General features: G+C 42.3%; 1 protein-coding gene and 1 non-coding gene across 2 annotated transcripts; one reads left to right on the top strand and one right to left on the bottom strand.

Annotated features, from left to right (window-relative positions):
• Window positions 1–7,514: 7,514 nt before the first annotated feature.
• LOC117032896 (N-alpha-acetyltransferase 50-like) lies at window positions 7,515–12,590 on the top strand. The gene is given in 4 exon segments (XM_033124598.1): window positions 7,515–7,620; window positions 7,623–7,823; window positions 8,177–8,425; window positions 12,499–12,590. Coding segments are annotated over 4 exon segments (648 nt in total).
• Window positions 12,591–16,269: 3,679 nt separating this feature from the next.
• Window positions 16,270–16,453, bottom strand: LOC117014734 (U2 spliceosomal RNA). Its single transcript, XR_004421602.1, has one exon. It is a non-coding gene; the product is annotated as a U2 spliceosomal RNA (small nuclear RNA).
• Window positions 16,454–18,413: the final 1,960 nt, after the last annotated feature.

Genomic DNA, 18,413 nt, shown 5'->3' with positions numbered 1-18,413 from the left:
ATTATCGTTATCACAAAGTGTGGCCAAAAGGCTTGAGAAAAAAGAATCAGACACTTCCTACCTGATTTAAAAGGACTCATTATGAGTAAGGCTAAATAAAATAAATTGCAGAAATCCCAGTTCTCATGGCAGTGTTTGGCCACCCCTGCCCTCCCATCACTGCAAGGACCAGGGATTATTCTGGTTGGGATCAGCCAGCCACTGTGTCTTTCCCTCATCTGGAAAATGTTGATTATTGAGAAACAAGTGATTCAGCTCCCCTCACGTGTTGAGGATTCCTCACAGGTCCTCCCTCTCTTAACTAAAGTCTCACCTAGTACTTATGTTTAGTGTATTATCAACTCAATGGGGGTTCTGAACAAGAGAGGAGTATCTCAGAATCTTGAGGAGTTTTCCTTAGGTCCAGCTGTCCGATTTCCGTCCTCCCCCAATTTCCCTCTAGACCCATGATCAGAATCTCTCAGGATGGGGCCCAGGAATGCATATTGGGAACAGGCACCTCAGCCAACTCTGAGATTTCATCTCAGGTTAAGAATCCCTGACCTAGGGTGAGAGAAAGGCAAGATAGTCTAACACCAAAGCCATTACAGGTTATGACAGATGGCTTCTTTAATGAGGCACTGCAGTGTGACAAAGGGCAGTGACATTTCCTACTCCAAGAGCATAACGTGGAAGAACTATTAGCCAGGGAGGAAATGGGGCAGCCAGTATGAAAGGCGAGAGGATTCCAAACCTGACTGATCAGCGTTTGTCTGTTCTTTGTGCAGCTCGTAATCTTCACTTTTTATTATTGCACAGCTGCCAATTCGGTTTTACAATGTAAATAAAAGTCTAATATGTTATGACACTTTGCATTTATTGTTCACCATTATCTATTAAGAAATGAAATAGTTTATTAAAAATTGTTCTCAAACCGCATTCCAGTGCTGTTGAAGCCAGTCAATATAGTAAAATCTGATATTCCATCTCCATCGGCCATGGGGCTGTAGAGCTGAGGATAAAAGTGGTACCTGTGTATTTGTGGGCAGGGGTTGGGGAGACACACAGTGTTGGCTGTCACAGTATTTTATATTCATTCAGTAGGTACTTATTGAGGCCCATGATGTACCAGGTCCTGTTTCAAGCAGTGGCACAAATAAAAGATCCAAACCCCTTCTCTATGGAGGTTACATTTTAATGGAAGAGATAAAAATAAGCAAAGTAAAGAATTAAATTAACTATATAGTATTATAGATGTGGTAATTGCTATGGAGAAAAATAAAGACTGAAAGGAGGACAGGCATTATTGTGTGTGGAGTGGCGATGGGTACGGGGTGGTGGCACAGACCTGAAGGAGAAAAGGGGGTGAGTCATGCAGGTTTCTGGGAGTAAAGGGTTCCGTATGGAACAGTAAGTGCAAAGGCCCTGAGGCAGGCAGAGGCATATTTGGAGTATTTGCGGAATCATCAATCAGTGAGGATAGCATGGAGGGAAGAGGGAAAGTATGTTAGGAGATCAGGGGCCTAGGCGGGGGGCGGCGGAGGGGAGGTGCTGGGAGGCCATAGCAAAGAGTTCTGCTTTACTCTGAGAGAGACAAGAAGCCATTGCTGTCTTTTGAGGTGAGGTATCGGAGAAACGACTTAATTTCAAAAGGATCATCCTGGTGGTGGATGGAAACTACACTCTACAGGAGCAAAGGTGAAGCAGGAAGACCCTTTAGGAAGTTGTTGCAATATCCCAGGTGGGTGACAGAGGTGACTTAGACCAGGTGGCAGAAGCAGAGGTGGTGAGAAGGGGTCCGATTCTCAGTACAGTTTAGAGATAGAGCAGATAGGATTTGCTGAGTACCAGATGTCTGAGAGAGAGAAAATAGGATAAGGCAGGTTTCTGACCTGAGCAACTGCAGAGATGGGAGTGGCAGTTAACCGGGATGGGGACGATTACGGGAGGCAGGGCAGGGGCAACGCGTGGAAGTGGAGGGATGTGATTTAGATCTGTTTAGAGACGCAAGGTGTGGTCTGTGCAGCACTGAGGTTGCTACCGCACAGAGTTGCTAATTCTAAAGTCTTGATGTTTCTCGGGTCAAACAACAGCCTTGGTTGGTCCTCTTCTTGTGGGAAAAAAAAATTAAGATTCTTCAAAATTTTATTTCCAGATTTGCTCTTATTCCTTAAAAGGAAAACTCTTTTTTTTTTTTTAGAAAAAAATGTTTTCTCTAAACTTTGTATGATTGATTTCTTAACTCCTAATTTGGCTCTTTGTTTCCAATTAAATAATTCATCTTCCCTTTCAAAGTTGCTGCTTCCAAGGAACTGGAGTAATTTCTCTCTTACCTAAGCCATTGCTTTGAGGGAGTGGTCGTTCGCAGCTTCCTAAGATGGAAGAAACAGGTGCACTCGTGCGACCCCCAGTGATGAGAATTCCAGCGTAAGGGTTCCGTAGGATCACCATTGAAGGTTGCGAGGGCACCCCCCCCACTCACTTATCTGAAATAGTAAAATGATGCAGAGAAAAGAATCCAGCATTTATTCTGCCTTCCTTGTGTGCACATTGTTAAGGAGGAAAAGTTTCTTGTAGAAGGATTTCAGCTGAAATGCAGAAGGGATTCTAAAACGGTAAGTAAGTGGTCTAGGCCATATTCACCAAGGGCTGGTGAAAGCGATGCGGGAAAGGCAGGCGGAGAACTTCACGATGAGTGGAACCGGCGGACAGCCTGAGTCCACTGATCAGTCATTCCCAGCGTCACGAGGTCAGATGATAGGTGTGGAGGGGCTCAGCATCTTAATCTATGTTTGTGATGTTTGAAACTTTTCCTAATACGTTTTTAAAAAGACAAGCATGTTTATGCATATACAAGAGTATTTTTAACTATAACTAGGATCACACTCTACATATTGGTCTGCATTTTACTTTTAGCCACTGAATTGTTTTGTGTGGGTTCCGTATTGCTCGACTTACCTTCACATAGGGCTTTGCTGAGGGTGTTTATTTATCAAGACTGGTAGTGAGTATAGGAGATCGAAAGGTCAAGGACAGACAAGCACAATTCTTCCCAGACAGGTTTGTAAGGGACACCCTGGAAAGACCTCTTGAATCCTAAGAGGTAAAAGAACCTTTCGGTGAGCAGTTTCAGGGAAACAAAAGTATTTGAAGCTGTTTTTCTGAGCAGAGAATGGATTCACAGAGTGTTTATGAAGCCACATGGTACCTGTACCCTTGGGAGTAGCTGGAGAGAGGGGCGGGGGCTGCTTCCTGACCTTGGGTCTGAAGCCCCCTCCTTACTAGCTCCAGCTTGTAAACCAATCAGTTTAAAGCCCTTTCCCCTGGGTTCCATCTCCAACCTCAGAGAGTTGTTTCCAGAGGTTTGAATCTTTAGGACTAGAGTCTGACATCCCAAATGTGGCCAAACACAAGGGGTGAAGGCAGCAGATGGAAATCTACAGAGCAGCTCTGTTGGGAGACGTTCTGACAGGTCAATGAGGAGAGCAGCCTGGTATGTGCGGGAAGTGCATGAACTTTGGAGTCAGGCCTGAGTCTGAATGTTGGTTTTCATATCAGCTGTGTGTCCATGGGCAAATCATTTCATCACTTTGTGTTTCTGCTTCACTGCTCTGTAAAATGCTGACCAAAAACCCTCCTTCCTGTGATTGTGATAAGGCTCCATGACCCTGTGAAAGCAAAGCCCACGACAGTGCCTGGCCGTTGGCAGATACTTGAAAATGCACAGTCTCCATGTCTTTCTTCTTCTAAGAGCAGGGCCACTAGCCATCAGAAACTGTAAAATGGAGATGGGAGCCTGAGAGATGGAAGTTGAGGATCATGGTTTGTCGCTAAGAGGCTGGGCTATGTGGACTGAGAGGTTGTTTTTGCAACAGACGAGATCCAGGGCAACGCTTCTCAGAGCTGAGGACACTGCTTCAGGGAAGCTCGGCATTTCCCACCGCCTGGCTCGGTGGTGCTGGCTCGCTTGAGTCTGTCTGTCTTTGCCAGGAAGCTCCAGGAAGGGAGGGGGCAACATTTCTCTTACCTGCCATGGTATCCTACAGTGCCTCACGTGCCACAAGGGCTTAGAAACTATCTGGACGTGAGTGAGTTAGTAGTATTCATGGAAAAATATCTAGTGAGTACACATCAGAAAAAAGAAAAATCATCCCTAACCTCATCACCCATTGCTAGCATTTTTATCCTTTCAGTCCTTTCTTCTAATTTACACTCATAATTTACAAAACTGAGGTGATACTGTTTTATAATCTGATTTTGTGAAAATATATTGTGGACATTTTCCCAAATTGTATATGCTTTCCTATAAAATTATTTTAATGACCGCATAGTTTTTGTAATGAACAAATTCCTTGTCATCAGAGATTTAGGTAGTTTGTGCAATATTTTGCTAATATAAACAGCACTGAGATACCCTTGTAACTACACCTGTGACTAAATAACTGATTCGCTTCTCCACTTCAGTACCAATTCTTTTTTTTAAAAAATAATTGTAGGTTCACTTGCAGTTGTCAGAAACATTTCAGAGTCCCACCTCACACCCATTACCAAATACCCCCAATGGTAGGTAACACATTGTATACCTTCCATCCGTGTCATAATCATGAAATCGACATGGGTATAGCCCTTCAATACTTATTTTAAGCTTTTCAGTTTGCCTTGACCAGACAGATGTTGTAGATACACTCTTGGGAAGCTCCAGTTTTGCACTTTTAAACATGTTTCTTTCTCTTGTCAACTGCCTTCCTCCTGCTTCCCCCTTCCTCAGCTGGGCTTGGCTGCGAGTACGCCTGCTCTGATGGCAGTATCCCAGCTGTCTTTGTACAGGGAAGTGAGTTCTAGATTCTCAGAATTCTAAGCACTAATGTTCTCCAGAGCCCCTGTGAAATAAAGTCAGAGACTGTTTCTTCTGCTACGAAACTAGCCATCTGTTGGTTTTCATTCTTTAATGCCAATGCAGATAGTGCCCGGGGTATCAGAGCCGGCAGACACCATACATACAATCTGCTGCTGATCAGATTCACTAATTAAAGCTGTGTGCCAGGCTGTAAGGTTACATTTCTTTTGTTCTTATTTCAGGTCCTGTGTAGTCACATTTTATGTACATGTGAAAGCATGTCTATGAAATATTAATAAAGTTTCACCTTACGTATAAATGAAATAATGCAAATATTTCAAATAAAAAATTCAAGAATTGTGTACTTTCAAAGCTGAAAAGGCAGTTTGGGTGAAATTGTAGCTGTGTTTACCTTTTGCTTCACGGTGGCCCGACTTCAGCACTGTAAAAGGATAGTCCCTTCAGGCTTTGTCAGAACAGGAACTTCTGCAAATGATGTTGGTTACCGTTATGCCTTTATCTGAATATGCACTGTTAATATAATTGGGTCCTTTTTTGTAATCATAAACTAATGTCATACATATATTCATTAATGGGTGGTACTGGTGCTGGTTCTAAAAATATGCCTGAAAACCAGTAACTGAAAAGGAAGGTGTATATGATAAAACACTATTGAGACAAATACATGCTATGATACACTGTGCTGTTAATTTCAGAGAGAGCACTTTATGAAATACTATAGATAATGCTGAGGAAATCAGACTGCATTAAAGCAAAATATGCTACAATGGTTGTAGATTTATGTACCAGCATCTTCATACTTTATATTTATTCCAGTAGGAAAATTAGCTGTGAATTATGCAAGTTTTGATTTATGCAAGGTCTTCAGTAATTTATCCCTTACATAAAATGCATCCCTTCTATACTGGATTTACTTTGTACTTTCACCATGATTCAAGTGGTGTGTACATTTAAAATGGGAGTTTGAAACGTCTTAGTCCTAGTGGAATTGAATTTCTTTTTTAATTTTTATGGTTTATAAATGAGATTAAGTCAGTTGCTTGAAATTCAAGAATAGATTTCTTGAATTTCAAAGAAATAGTGATTGCATAGAAACGCGCATTTGTTGATTACTTACTATACGTGTATGAGTATATGTGTCAATGCTTTACATAGTTCTGTTTTAATGTAATCCTTACAACAACTCCGGGTTCCCTCACTACTCTGAATTTGTACAAGAGACTTCCCAGAATCAGAGAGGTGAACTTCAAGGCCCTATCCTGAAGGTGGGAGAGCGAGGATTTAGATATAATGTCTGATTCCAAACATTGTTTTGTCTGGGAGCTCATGGACTCCTGGGAAGTCAATAGACGGGATACAGAGGTTCACTATTTCTAAAATTATAGGCCAAATTTTGTTGGCCTGTGTATTCATTTTTCCGGGCAGAGGACCCATGGCTTTCAACAAACATCCAAGGAGCTTGTTGATCCCTTCTAGTGTTATACACCCCAGAACCACACCAAAATCCTTCCTAAGTGACCTTCAGAATCCTTCTTACCCCTAACCACATATCAGCCGTTGCAGTTAGCTATATTAGGTGTTAATTAAGCATTGCTGTCTATAGGAAACTATTTTACAACACGCGGCAACTCTGGAAACAGGGTTTCTCTCTGCCTAACACATCCTCTCAAGAAGTCCGAGGCTGGGGTAAAATCCACTGTCTGCAGGATGAAACTCATGATGAGTCTCAGAACAACTTTACTCTGTGAGTTTCTAAGGGGTCCCAGATCTGGACCAATGTGGCACTGGGCATCCATTCAAATGTACAAGACTACTGAAAAATCCATCTGATTTTCTATTGCTCTTCATTGCTTTCTGTCTCGTGGCATTTTTTCCACACACCATGTTGCCTTAAAAGGATTATGTTCATGCCTCATCTCCCCATTCCAATTGCAAGGCTTCTGAAAGCAGGGGCAGTGCTTTTTGTGTTTTTTTTTTTTTAATTTTGTTTTTCATTTTACTTTTTATCTTGGGATTCCCCAGATGCCCAGGATCACGGGTGAGAGGGACAGACACACTTAAGTATCAGATTCATGGCAGTCTTTCTGTCCACATCCTGTGTTCTGTGGAGGCATCCGCTTGTTGCTATGGCTCCTGGCCTTTGCGTGTGGATGTGGGGGGAGGTGCCGAGTAGCGATGGTGGGGTAGCAAGTCAACTCCAATTATGCATGGCAAAGAGGAAACAGCCAGGGGTCTGGAAGGAAGGGTGGTTGGCGAAATGAGGCAGTGAGTCAGTGCAGGATGGAGATTTGAAAGGAGAGTGAGGAGACGGGGGCCATTTTGACAAGGGTGCTTTGGGAGACATATGGCCGAGAGGGTAGTGGACGATTATTCTTCCTTCCCTACTCCCACCCCCACGCTTCTATCCAACTTCCAGAATTCCAGTGATCTTCCAGGCTTCTGGGACTAGGTTTCCCCTTACACTTGAGTGTGTAGCCAGGGCTGCAATAGACATTCCCACCCCCCTGAGAGGGGAGATGCAGGGCCGCGCTCCCCTCTCACCTGCTCAGCTCCCTGACCTAGGCGGGGAGGCCGGCTTTGGGGTTGAGTGGCCTGAGCTCAGCGCGCTGAGAGCTCAGGGTGACGACAGCTAAGGTATTGATATAGGTGTTAACAATGGCCTCAGCAGGTAGGGAAGATGAAAGGTACCCGAATCGTGCTGGGAAGTGTGACTCTGCACAATATTAAGCAGCTGAAGAGATTACACCAAGTCATCTTTCCAGTCAGCTACAATGACAAGTTCTACAGGACGTGTTGTTGGTTGGTGAACTAGCAAAACTTGCCTCCTTCACTGATATTGCAGTCGCTGTGGCGTGCTGTAGGGTGGATCATTCACAGACTCTGAAGAGACTTTATATCGTGACACTAGGCTGTCTGGCACCATACCGAAGGCTAGGAACAGGAACTAAAATGTTAAATCATGTCTCAAACATCTGCGAAAAAAGGGCACTTTTTTTAAAAAAAGATTTTATTGGGGACGGGGAACAGGACTTTATTGGGGAGCAGTGTGTTTTTCCCAGGATCCATCAGCTCCAAGTCAAGTTGTTGTCCTTTCAATCTTAGTTGCAGGGGGCACAACCCACCATCTCTTGCGGGAGTTGAACCAGCAACCTCGTGGGTGAGAGCACACACTCCAACCAGTTAAGCCATCCAGCCACCCAGGAGCTCAGATGGCAGTTCAACGGCAGCTCGTTGTTTTCATTCTAGTTGCAGAGGGCGCAGCTCTCTGGCCCATGTAGGAATCAAACCGGCAACCCTGTTCCCAGAGCTAACCAACCGAGTCATGCGACTGCCCCAAAAGGGCACTTGACAGCATCTATCTGCATGTCCAGATCAGCAATGAGTCGGCAGTTGACTTCTACAGGAAGTTTGGTATTGAGATTATTGAGACAAAGAACTGCTGTAAGAGGACAGAACCCGCAGGTGCTCATGTGCTGCAGAGAAACCTCGAAGTCCCTTCTGGCCAGAAAGCAGGTGTGCAATGTGCAAACGACAGACAGCTGAACAGATTACAGAGGAACGTCGTTGCACTTCACAAATACAAGAGAGGCCTGTTGATTCCCTCCCCCTCACCCTTTCTTCTAAAGCCTTTCCTCCTCCTAGTTCTTGTTTTTCTTCCTTTCCTTCCTTTTCCTCTAAAAGTTTTAATACTTTCAAGGACTCTTGAAACTAATTGTGTTTGGATTGTTTTAGTTCTCTGACTTTTGTGAGGTGGTTTGATTGTAGGAAGAACGTATAGACCAGTTTAGTTTCACAGTTAAGATATATAGTTCCCCCAACCCCCAATTTGGGTGTCAGTTTCACTTCTTCAGCTTTTTCAAAAATGTCCTGCTTTCACACTGAAGGGCAGAGCCCAGAAAATATTGTATATTTCAAAAGACAAAGCAGTAGTCATACTTGTACCTTGTCCACTCATCATAGACACATTTAATGTGTTTGTGGTAGTTGGGGTTTTTCAGGACTTTGTGGGATACCAATCCCTGGACATTCCTTCGCTCCACCTTTTGTCCTTCTGAGCACAGTCTCAGGAGTTGGACTGTTGTTGTCCTTGTAAGAAATTCTAAGCCTATTTTGCGTTTTTAAGCAATTATTTCCTCCTTCCTCGCTGGTGGCTGAGGATGGGTGGCACATCTGGGGTAGGTAGTGTTAGACCTCCGCCGCGGTATTTGAGTTAAACTGCTTTTCGCTAACGATTGGGCTGGTTGTTAGCAGGTTTATTTTTACTGCTGTTGCTTGTTATTCGTGGCATTAACTTCTAGAGTGTGGGCTGGTGAGATTAATTTTTTAAAAATATCCCAGCCAAAGATGTGGCCTTTAACTGGCCTAAAGAGGTTTGTTGTGACTTAACGTTTTTTCTTCTGACCTTTTCACTCGTTAGTCTAACCTTAAACATGCAGTTGATGTCCTTATAGGTCAGTATCCCTAAAGAAACCTGAAGCAGGTGTTGTCTCTCGGACATGTTAAAAAACATACCTAAAGGGAGGCTAAGATGCACTTGTGGCACAATACATGCGTTTAATGTCAGCTGATGCTGGCTGTTAGAAGTGTGGCCCCTGAGCATTTGATTATATAGGAAAGAATGTCTAGACAGTATTTTGGAGAATAACGTAGCTGTGCTATAGCTTATCTGTTGGAGAACAGTCAGATTTGCTTACATTCTGTCTGTGCCTGTGACATTGAATTTAAGGATTTGGGGGAGGGAGAATGGTTAAACACAGTGCTTCTGTTCTTGGAAAAGCCAAAGTCTAGGAATGTTAACAATGCACAGGTCACTGTGACCTGCTCACTGGCGGGACTAGTGTATGCCAGATCCTCTTCTGGCACATAAAGAGTGGCTTTGACAGGTTGGTCACTTTTTGTAAGATAGGAGGCATCTGAACATTTTCTTGTTTTCCTCCATAGTCCCATCTCCAATATTTACAATTTTCTACATTGCTAATACTGGTGGCCCAACAAATGTTCTCATTAGACTTTAAAATGATGCACAGAGCTCGAAGATTCTGTCATTTGACTTTAAGAGGAAGGTTGACTCATAAAGTTTATCCCCTTACGTAAATTATGGTATAAAAGTCTCGTCTCTCCAAATACATTCAATGACAAAACTATTTTACACCATGTTTATGCACATTTTGTGGTCTTTAATTCTTATTTAAGAATGTGAAAGTACAAAGTACAATAGGTTTCAAAAGTCTTAATTGAGTGCCAAAAATAGTACAATAAAGGAAGATAGTTGATGAATGAGTTTATAGGGTTCTAATCTTAAGATAGTAAAAATGTAGAAAGACCATGCTCGTTTCTTGGGTATCAGTTTCTTCAGTCTAAATCTAAGCTTAGAAGAAAAGTTTCGCATTAATGAGCTTCATGAATAAGCTTCAGCTTGCTCTTGCTGGGAGAAGAGTGCTGAGTACAGAGGCATAATTAGTTTGAAGAATTTGGCCTTTTTGTAAACTTCCAGACATCTAAGTAGATTTTGATATATAATTGAGTTTTCTGAGATGACACTGCCTTTATTTCTATAACTGTCTCACCTGGGCTGTCTGATCAGTCCTATGAATGTATCCCTAAATGTAGTTATTGAAACCGAATAGCTGCCTCCTGACAGTTAAGTGCATGTTATTTCAGTAGGGAATGATATTAAATTTTGAATTAGGTATGTAGGCTCTATACCACTGTAGTGTTTCTTTTCCCACACTCGTCAATGACTTTAACCTAAATTGTAAACATTTGTACAGGGTTAATTGTCCTACATCAAACTTGTATTAAATAATTCCATCCACTTAAGGAGGAAGAGATAGAAGAGATACAAGCTGGGAACTAGTTCATCTGCCTATGAGTCAGTAAAGACTGAAATAATGTCCCATGTTGAGTTGGTTATTTTGAAATACGATAAAAATTATCATTGACATAAAACATTTCTATTAACTGGAAGATCACAGTATATATCCGTCATATTTTTCAGGACAGATAGTTTTTTACTGTGGAGTGAATAGGTAAAAATTATGCTGTGTGGTAATTGCAATTCGGTTCTAAAGAAAATAATCTGCAGAGGAATCTAGACAATATGTAATTTGTTAAGATTAATTTTTATTTGGGGAAAGACGTTCTGAAAAAAGTTTCAGAAGTTCTGAAAAGCAGTTTACTCATCAACTGAAAAAGTTGAACTATTGGGAAACTGGTGTGTGGGGTAGAAAAGGAAAGCTCCCTCAGTTTTATGGAGGGAATAACTTTAAAGGTACTTAAATGACTAAGTTTACTTGGTGCAGTTAAGAATTAAACTTGTTGATTTTAACTTTACTGTTACATCTGAACTAAACTTAGGAGATATTCTGGAAATAAATAAATAAATAAATAAATAAATAAATAAATAAATACCGTGTTTCTCTGAAAATAAGACCTAGCCGGACCATCAGCTCTAATGCGTCCTTTGCAGCACAAATTAATATAAGACCTGGTATTATATTATATTATATTATATTATATTATATTATATTATATTATATTATATTACATTATATTGACTGGGTCTTCTATTAAAATAAGACCCGGTCTTATATTAATTTTTGCTCCAAAAGCTGCATTAGAGCTGATGATCCGGCTAGGTCTTATTTTTGGGGAAACATAGTAGTCAGGAAGATTTAAGTTAATTACATATTTCTTTTAAGAGCAGAGTAAATTTTTAACAATTACGCAAATTGTTAGGTTGGGTTTTAGTAAATATGTTTACTTTTTTTTAAATAAAATTTTTTTTGAAATTAAAAAATTTTAATTATAGAACACAGTATGAAATTTAAACAGTGACAAAGTATGTAAAATAAATAATAGTAAAGCTTCCCCTTCCTTTCCGCTCCCCTCTCTTTTTCCTATCCCCAGGTAACCTCTGCTAATAATTTGGATTTGCTAGTCGGACCTCTCTGTGCAGTGTTTGTCTTTCTATGGACAAAGCTCCACAGAGTTTGGAGAAGGAAAAACATCTCTCCTTGAGGAATATGAAGTCTGAATAATGACAGACATAGAATTTCTTCACCCAGTTTGACCAGAAATGTAATTGCTTCTTCTGTCACACTCCAGAGACCACTTGTATTTCCCTTGCAGGAAACCATCTGTGTAGCTTCAAAGTTCGGAGGTGTGAATTCAGAGCATCACATAAGGAAATCCCTTAAGTCTTTGTTGCCCTCTCCTGACCACACAGAAATTGCCTTTTCTCACTGCCAGTCACTTGGTTAAGCTGTGGCTGCTCTTGTGAATGTTCTTTATTTCTTCTTTTTTGTGTGACAGTCTCCTCTCAGTCAAAACATCTTAGCAAATGCTTTTCTTTGCTAAGCTCCCCAAGGCCATGTCAAATGGAGCACCAGAAACATCTGAAATAAAAACAGCATCCGTCGCGGTGTTGGTGCTGGCTGTAAATCAGTGCGTTGGAGAGGTTTGCAGACCATGGCTGACACTCATCAGGGGCTGCCCACTTACTGGGCTGCAGACTTCTTTTCCTAGTGGCACTCTTTATAGATTGCTAGCACTGTCCCTGAGGCCTGTATGGAAGAATATGATTGGTTTTGGGGCCTCTTGTCTTGGTTCAACTTACTACCCACCTCCTGGTAGCATCTTACTCTATGTTCTTGCCTTAGGTCCTTCGAACCTGCTGTGTCCTCCCCAGAATGCTTTTATCCTGTGCTCCCTGTCCCCTACTTCCATGCCCTTTTTGCAGGATGCAGCTTGATGTAATTTCCTCAGGTCCTCCAGCTCAGTCAGGTTAGCTGCCTTTCCGGATGCCTCATGGTATTTTGTACTTAGCACTCTTCACACTTAGAATTCCTGGTCAGTGTCTTTCTTCCTTTCCAGGTGGCAGCCTTCGTGAGAGTTTAGATTGTTTCCATTACTGCTGTATCCCCAGCATCCGGTCCAGAACTTGGCACAGAGGAGATGCTCAATAAATACGTGTTAAATGGAGGAAGTGAGAGCAGGGGTTTCTAAACTTGCTCAATCAGAATCACTTGCAGAAGCCTGGTTGAAATACAAATTCTTGTGCTCCTCTATCCTGGCTATTCTGATTTAGCAAATTTTGGGAAGGCTCCAGAAATGTGGGTTTCTCACAAGAGTCCCCTGCGATCCTCATGCTTGAGCCGCCCTGGAAGACTGCTGGGAAGCCCTTGAGAAGGAGCAGAGAAAGCAGAAAGAACATTGACCCGGTGTCTGAATATCTGCCACTAACTCTCTTCATGTGCTCTGGGCCATGGGACATCCACTTTCTCAGCCTTTGTATCCTCATCCATAAACTCAGAGATCTAGACTGAGTAATCTTTGAATTTCTTGCCAGCTCTGACAATCCCATTTCTAAAATGTTCGATGGGCACTCCATATATGTACGTCTTTTCCGGTCTCCACCCTCCTATCCTTTGATATCCTTTTCAGTGGATATTTGAATGTGAGGTGGGACTTACAGAAAAGTAGGCAGACATGAGGCATTTAACAGCGCACAGGATTCACTAACTTGTGGTAGAATCATTGATGTGGGAGGAAGGAGCATAATGATTTCTTACGTTGCTCTGTTCTGGACAAACTTGAAATTGATTCCCATGAACCCTTGCTTCAACTTCCTGACCTTAGTTGAGACTTGCACTCCTTTGAGAAGCCTTCCTTGACTTAGGCTCTTTCCATCTTTTCCCATCATAGCCTGTACTTCTCCCGTTTGTGGCAAATAGCCCACTGCATGATAGTTGCAGTACCGTCACCTTCTCCTTACAGAACTGTGAGCTCGCTGAAGGCAGGAGCTAAGTCATGCCTCCCCTTCACCATCAGGCATCACCACATAGAGGATATAATCGGCACCAAGTGTGTGTTCACTGAGCGACTAATTAATGCTTTCCTCAGAAGCCACAAATGCTACCATTTATCTGTGAGTGACACCTGCTCTAGTGCTTTTATCCTATTGTTTTATTTACTTTGCATAATCTGGCTTTGTTTTTCCTAATTATTAAAACAAAACCTGGATAATTTTTTTAGAGCTAATGGGGCCGACTAGCAATATTTAAATAACTTGTGAAATCTCCTAGACAAAGAATAGAATGTTTAGTGCTGGATGCGGAATAAAGTTCAGCTAACCAAATCCCGTTAGTTTTTGGTAAGAAGCAGGGCCTTAGGCCAGATCATGAAAGTCCTAGAAGGTAATACTCAGAAATTTAAGACTCAATTTGAGGGAGTCCCATGATCCCATGAATGTTCTAAATAGATCTAAGTGGAAGAGCAAAGGTGAGTGAGGGATATTGATGAGAAGCTTTTGTCTGTTAAGAAATCCTGGTGGCGTAGACCATGGTGTGGTGGGAAAGAAGAAGACACATAGATGCTACAGATAATACTACGCACTCACTAGGACTTTGGGTTAGGGAGACATTTTGGATTCTATGTAAAAATAAGCCCAGTCCAGAAATCTGTGACCTAAAGAGAACAACTCACATGTATAATGCAAGAAGAGTGGCTTTTGGAGTCATTGAGGAAACAAGTTACTTAACCTCTCTGAATTTCAGAATGCACAATGAGGAAATTCAAACTTTCTTCAAAATTGAATGAGATAGGTACGTAAATGTGATCAACGGGTGGTAAACACTGTTCAACGTTCTGAAATGTCACTACCTGCACACAGGCTTGTTTGCGTCTATTAAAGATCTACTCATCCTTCCTGGGTCAGCCAAAATTGCTACCTCTCGCCTGACCACTACCACCCTGAGTGTTTCCTACCTCTGTGCCGGGAGCATTATTACCTGTACCCGGCACATGGTGCCTGGCTTTTGTGTTTTGTTTTGTCTTCAAGAGCAGAGTTTATCATACTCCTCACACTCTGTGTAATTACTCTAAGCGAGACCACTCTCTTGCTTTATCACTTTTTATTCCTTTACCTCCTCATACCCTGTCCCTACCCTTCCAGCAACCATTCCAGTGTGTTCATGTGTATTCTTGCAAAATGTCTGTTGTTTTTCTGTGAACATATATTTTTAAACTGCATAAATGAGAATGTTCTCTGTCTCCTCTGTTTCTTCCCTTTCCCTCAGGACTGAAGTTTAAAGCACCGTTCATGTTGCCATGGTGTACATCTAATTGATTGCGTTTGGCAGCTGCAGACTGTATCACACCGGGCATCCCTCACGTTTCACCTGCTCACTTTTCTAATGACAGACACTAACTAATGTGGCTCCAACTCCTTTCTTCACAAACGATGCTGCAATGAACATCCTCAAGCTTGTCTCCTCATGATGGTGGTTCTCAACTGAGGATGATTTTGCACCTCCAGGGACATTTGGCAATGTCTGGAGACATGTTGGGTTGTCACAGCTGGGGAAGGACGTTACATCGAGTGGGTAGAGGCCCAGGTGGGCAGGGGTGCTGTTCAACCTCCTCCAATGCACAGGACAGCCCCACAGCAAAGAATGATTCGGTCCCAAGTGGAAATAGTGCCGAGGTTGAGAACCTGCCGTATGGACATGTGGGAGGACTCACTGGGACAGCTTCCTAGGAGCAGGCTGGCTGGGACACAGTGGATTCTTGGTTTGAGCAAATAGTAGCCGCCTGCCTGCTGCTCTCCTGCTCGGCTGGACCACTCGGCACTCCCACCGCAGTTCACAAGCCTTCAACGCCCCCATTCCTGCCAGTACTCGGATCACCCTGCTTTAAACTGTTTGCCATCTAATGTGTATAAAATGAGATTCATTTTATTTTAATTTACATTTCTCTAATTATTAAAGAGTTAGCCATCTGTTCGTTATGGTATAGAAACTTCTTGGGAAGGCCAACTAACAGAGTTGAAAAGCCTGGAGCCTGCTGTTTTGCCTTTTATAAAATTTTCATTAATTACCTGGTCTCTCTGAGCAATCAGCCTTCTTACCTGTAATATCTGGAATGAAAATAGTCACCTTCTCATAGAGTTACTCTTATACCATTATTATCTCATCATCATACGTGCGATAATAAAAATAAAGCTTTGCCTGGCACACAGTAAGCACTAAACAAAAGTGTTATTTTAATGATAATGATAAAGAAAGATGATAACTTTCTTATTAAATTATGTACCTCCTGGTACTTGGCACATAAAAATGCTTCATACAGTGTTACTGAGAAGGGAGGGAGGGAGGCAGGAGGAACAGGTATTCTTATAACCTGGCCTACCTTAAAGCTGCTGGCTTATTGCTTCCACAGGTGATGTAAATCTCAGGGCAGCCAAATTCAAGGCTGCAAGAGACAACTCCATTCCTCTAGTTTTCTGATGATCGACAGTCAGAAAGACAAAAGCGTTTGCATCTTAAGAACTCTTTCTATGCATTAAGTATTCTCGCATTTCGCATACAGATGTCATTCAATCCTCATGACTGTCCTTTAAGGTAAATCTTTTTATTCCCATTTCATTGGGAACTTTGTAACCTGCCCAAGCCACCTGGCTTCATAAATAGTGAGGACTTGAACTTGAGACTTTCTGATTCCAATTAGCCATGTTCCCTTTTGTCCCAAACTCAGGTGGGCTCTCAGAGAATATGTACTTTAAACTGATAAGAACAGATACTATACTTGATCTTAGTCAAAAGGCAGAGAAGCGATGAGAATATGTACTTTAAATGTGCAAGGGATCATACCACAGACAACGTGGCTGGCGGAGTCCAACCTTTCAAGTTCTTCTGTTTATTTGAAAGTTTGTCAAATGTGTCCGACTGGGGAAGAACTTGGAAAACTGGACCCTGAAGCAAAGCTGTAAGAATTTCTGTGATATGAACTCTAGTGGCTCCAGGCAAACAAAACACAAAAACAACCACATGGTGTACATTGGAGGCAGTGCTCTAATTCTGTTGTGGTTTGTGCAGCTATGCAAATGATCTCTGAACTTGGTCTTGAATCATCTCAGATTCCATGCAAATGCGACAAGCAGCTTAGAAATAGAGATGAATGCTGCACATCGTTTGTATTCTCAATCTTCAAATTCTTCAAAATCTTCACAATTGGATTTACAAAACCACTTCATAATTCTGGTGGTCTGATAGAAATACTGTTTGCCTAATCTCCATAAAATTGACTTCAAGAAAGGTTAATTCTGGGCTATAAAAGGACTAAATCTTTTCCTTAACAAGCGTATTTTCTGCAACAAATATAATGAGCCAATTAATAAACGTGAGATCAATTGGGCCACCTTTCCTGAAGCAGGGAGATTTTTACTTCTGAGACTTACGAAAGGACAAGGGTAGCTTCATTACTAACTAGAGTCATCTTCCTTTGTGCCTGGTTCCTTGGAACAACTCCTCTTTTTTAAAGGCCAGAAGCTCGGATCTGACACCTGGGAAGTTGAGAACTTGACAACAGTACCAAAAGGAAAAAAAGGATGCTTAATTTCTTTCTTGCAACTACCAGTTCCACAAGGAAGGCAGGCCCTGGGATAACGACATTGACACCCTGAAAATAGTGTCTCGGTGCTTCTCTTTGATAGCTATAAATGCACTGACGTGCTTCACTGCCAATTATTTCTTAAACCATTAACCATAAGCTAATGAAGAGACATTTTGACAAAATAAAATGAGAGTTATTTTTTGTGTATTGAAAAAACCATGTATGAGTTGATATAAAAGTACAGTTTAAGTGATATAACTTGGTCTGCTTCAGCATCCAGCACATATAAGGCAGGCTTCTCCTTAGAATGGGTTTAGTATTTTTGAATCTTTTGTGATGTGACCATAATTTTGGTGTTAGCATAGGATTTTTTGGAAAGATCTGCATAGCAGGATGGCTCAAGGTATAGGTAATGAGGTGATAATGGAAACTTTCCCCACTTCAGAGCTGCCAAGGACAGTAGGACTTCAAAGTTGGAGCTTTGGATGAACATTTTAGGGCGTCTCAGGGTCTTCATGGGTGGACTGTTTTGTAATGGTTGGGCCTCCAGAGCTCCAAAGCCAGAGGCATCAGACCCACCACTTAGATAACTGTTCTGCAGAGACCTGGGCAAATGTATTTTGCGGGGCCCCTGACTATAAAGGGGGCCCCGAGTCACTACGTCAGGGAGATCAAGTGAGGACACAGATGAAGAGGGCCTGTTAACCCTGCAGAGTAATTGCCTTGATCACCCTTGGAGATGGACACAGCCATACCTGAAGGACTGCTGGGCCGGTGGTGCAGGTGGTGGAAATGGGGGTGGGGCGTGATGGCCACCTTGCTAGCCAGCAGCAGGGCTCATTCAGGACGGAGGACCTCTACCACCACCTCTGTGGAGGTAGGTGTGCTATAGACTGGAAATAGTGTCCTGGTCAGATCACTGACAGGTGAGAACTGTGGAAGGGGCCCACACAGGCAGCTCAGGCTCACAGGACGGCCGTGACCCATTGTAAATTATGTGGCCAATATTAGTGAGAGTCAACCTAAATCACTCTGCCAGCACTTCATGGGCCAGTCTTGTGTTATCCCTTGAAAGAAACCAGAGCTTCCCCAAGACAATGGGAATGCCAGAGCTCTTTGAAGCATGTGCAGGAGTGAAAGGAGAGGATGTGAAATGAGAGAGGAGGGGACGAAGGGTCTGAGC

Source organism: Rhinolophus ferrumequinum, chromosome 2 (assembly GCF_004115265.2).
Source record: "Rhinolophus ferrumequinum isolate MPI-CBG mRhiFer1 chromosome 2, mRhiFer1_v1.p, whole genome shotgun sequence".
Lineage (NCBI taxonomy): Eukaryota > Metazoa > Chordata > Mammalia > Chiroptera > Rhinolophidae > Rhinolophus > Rhinolophus ferrumequinum.
Note: the sequence above shows the minus strand (reverse complement) of the source record. Positions and strands in the feature narration are given on the sequence as shown.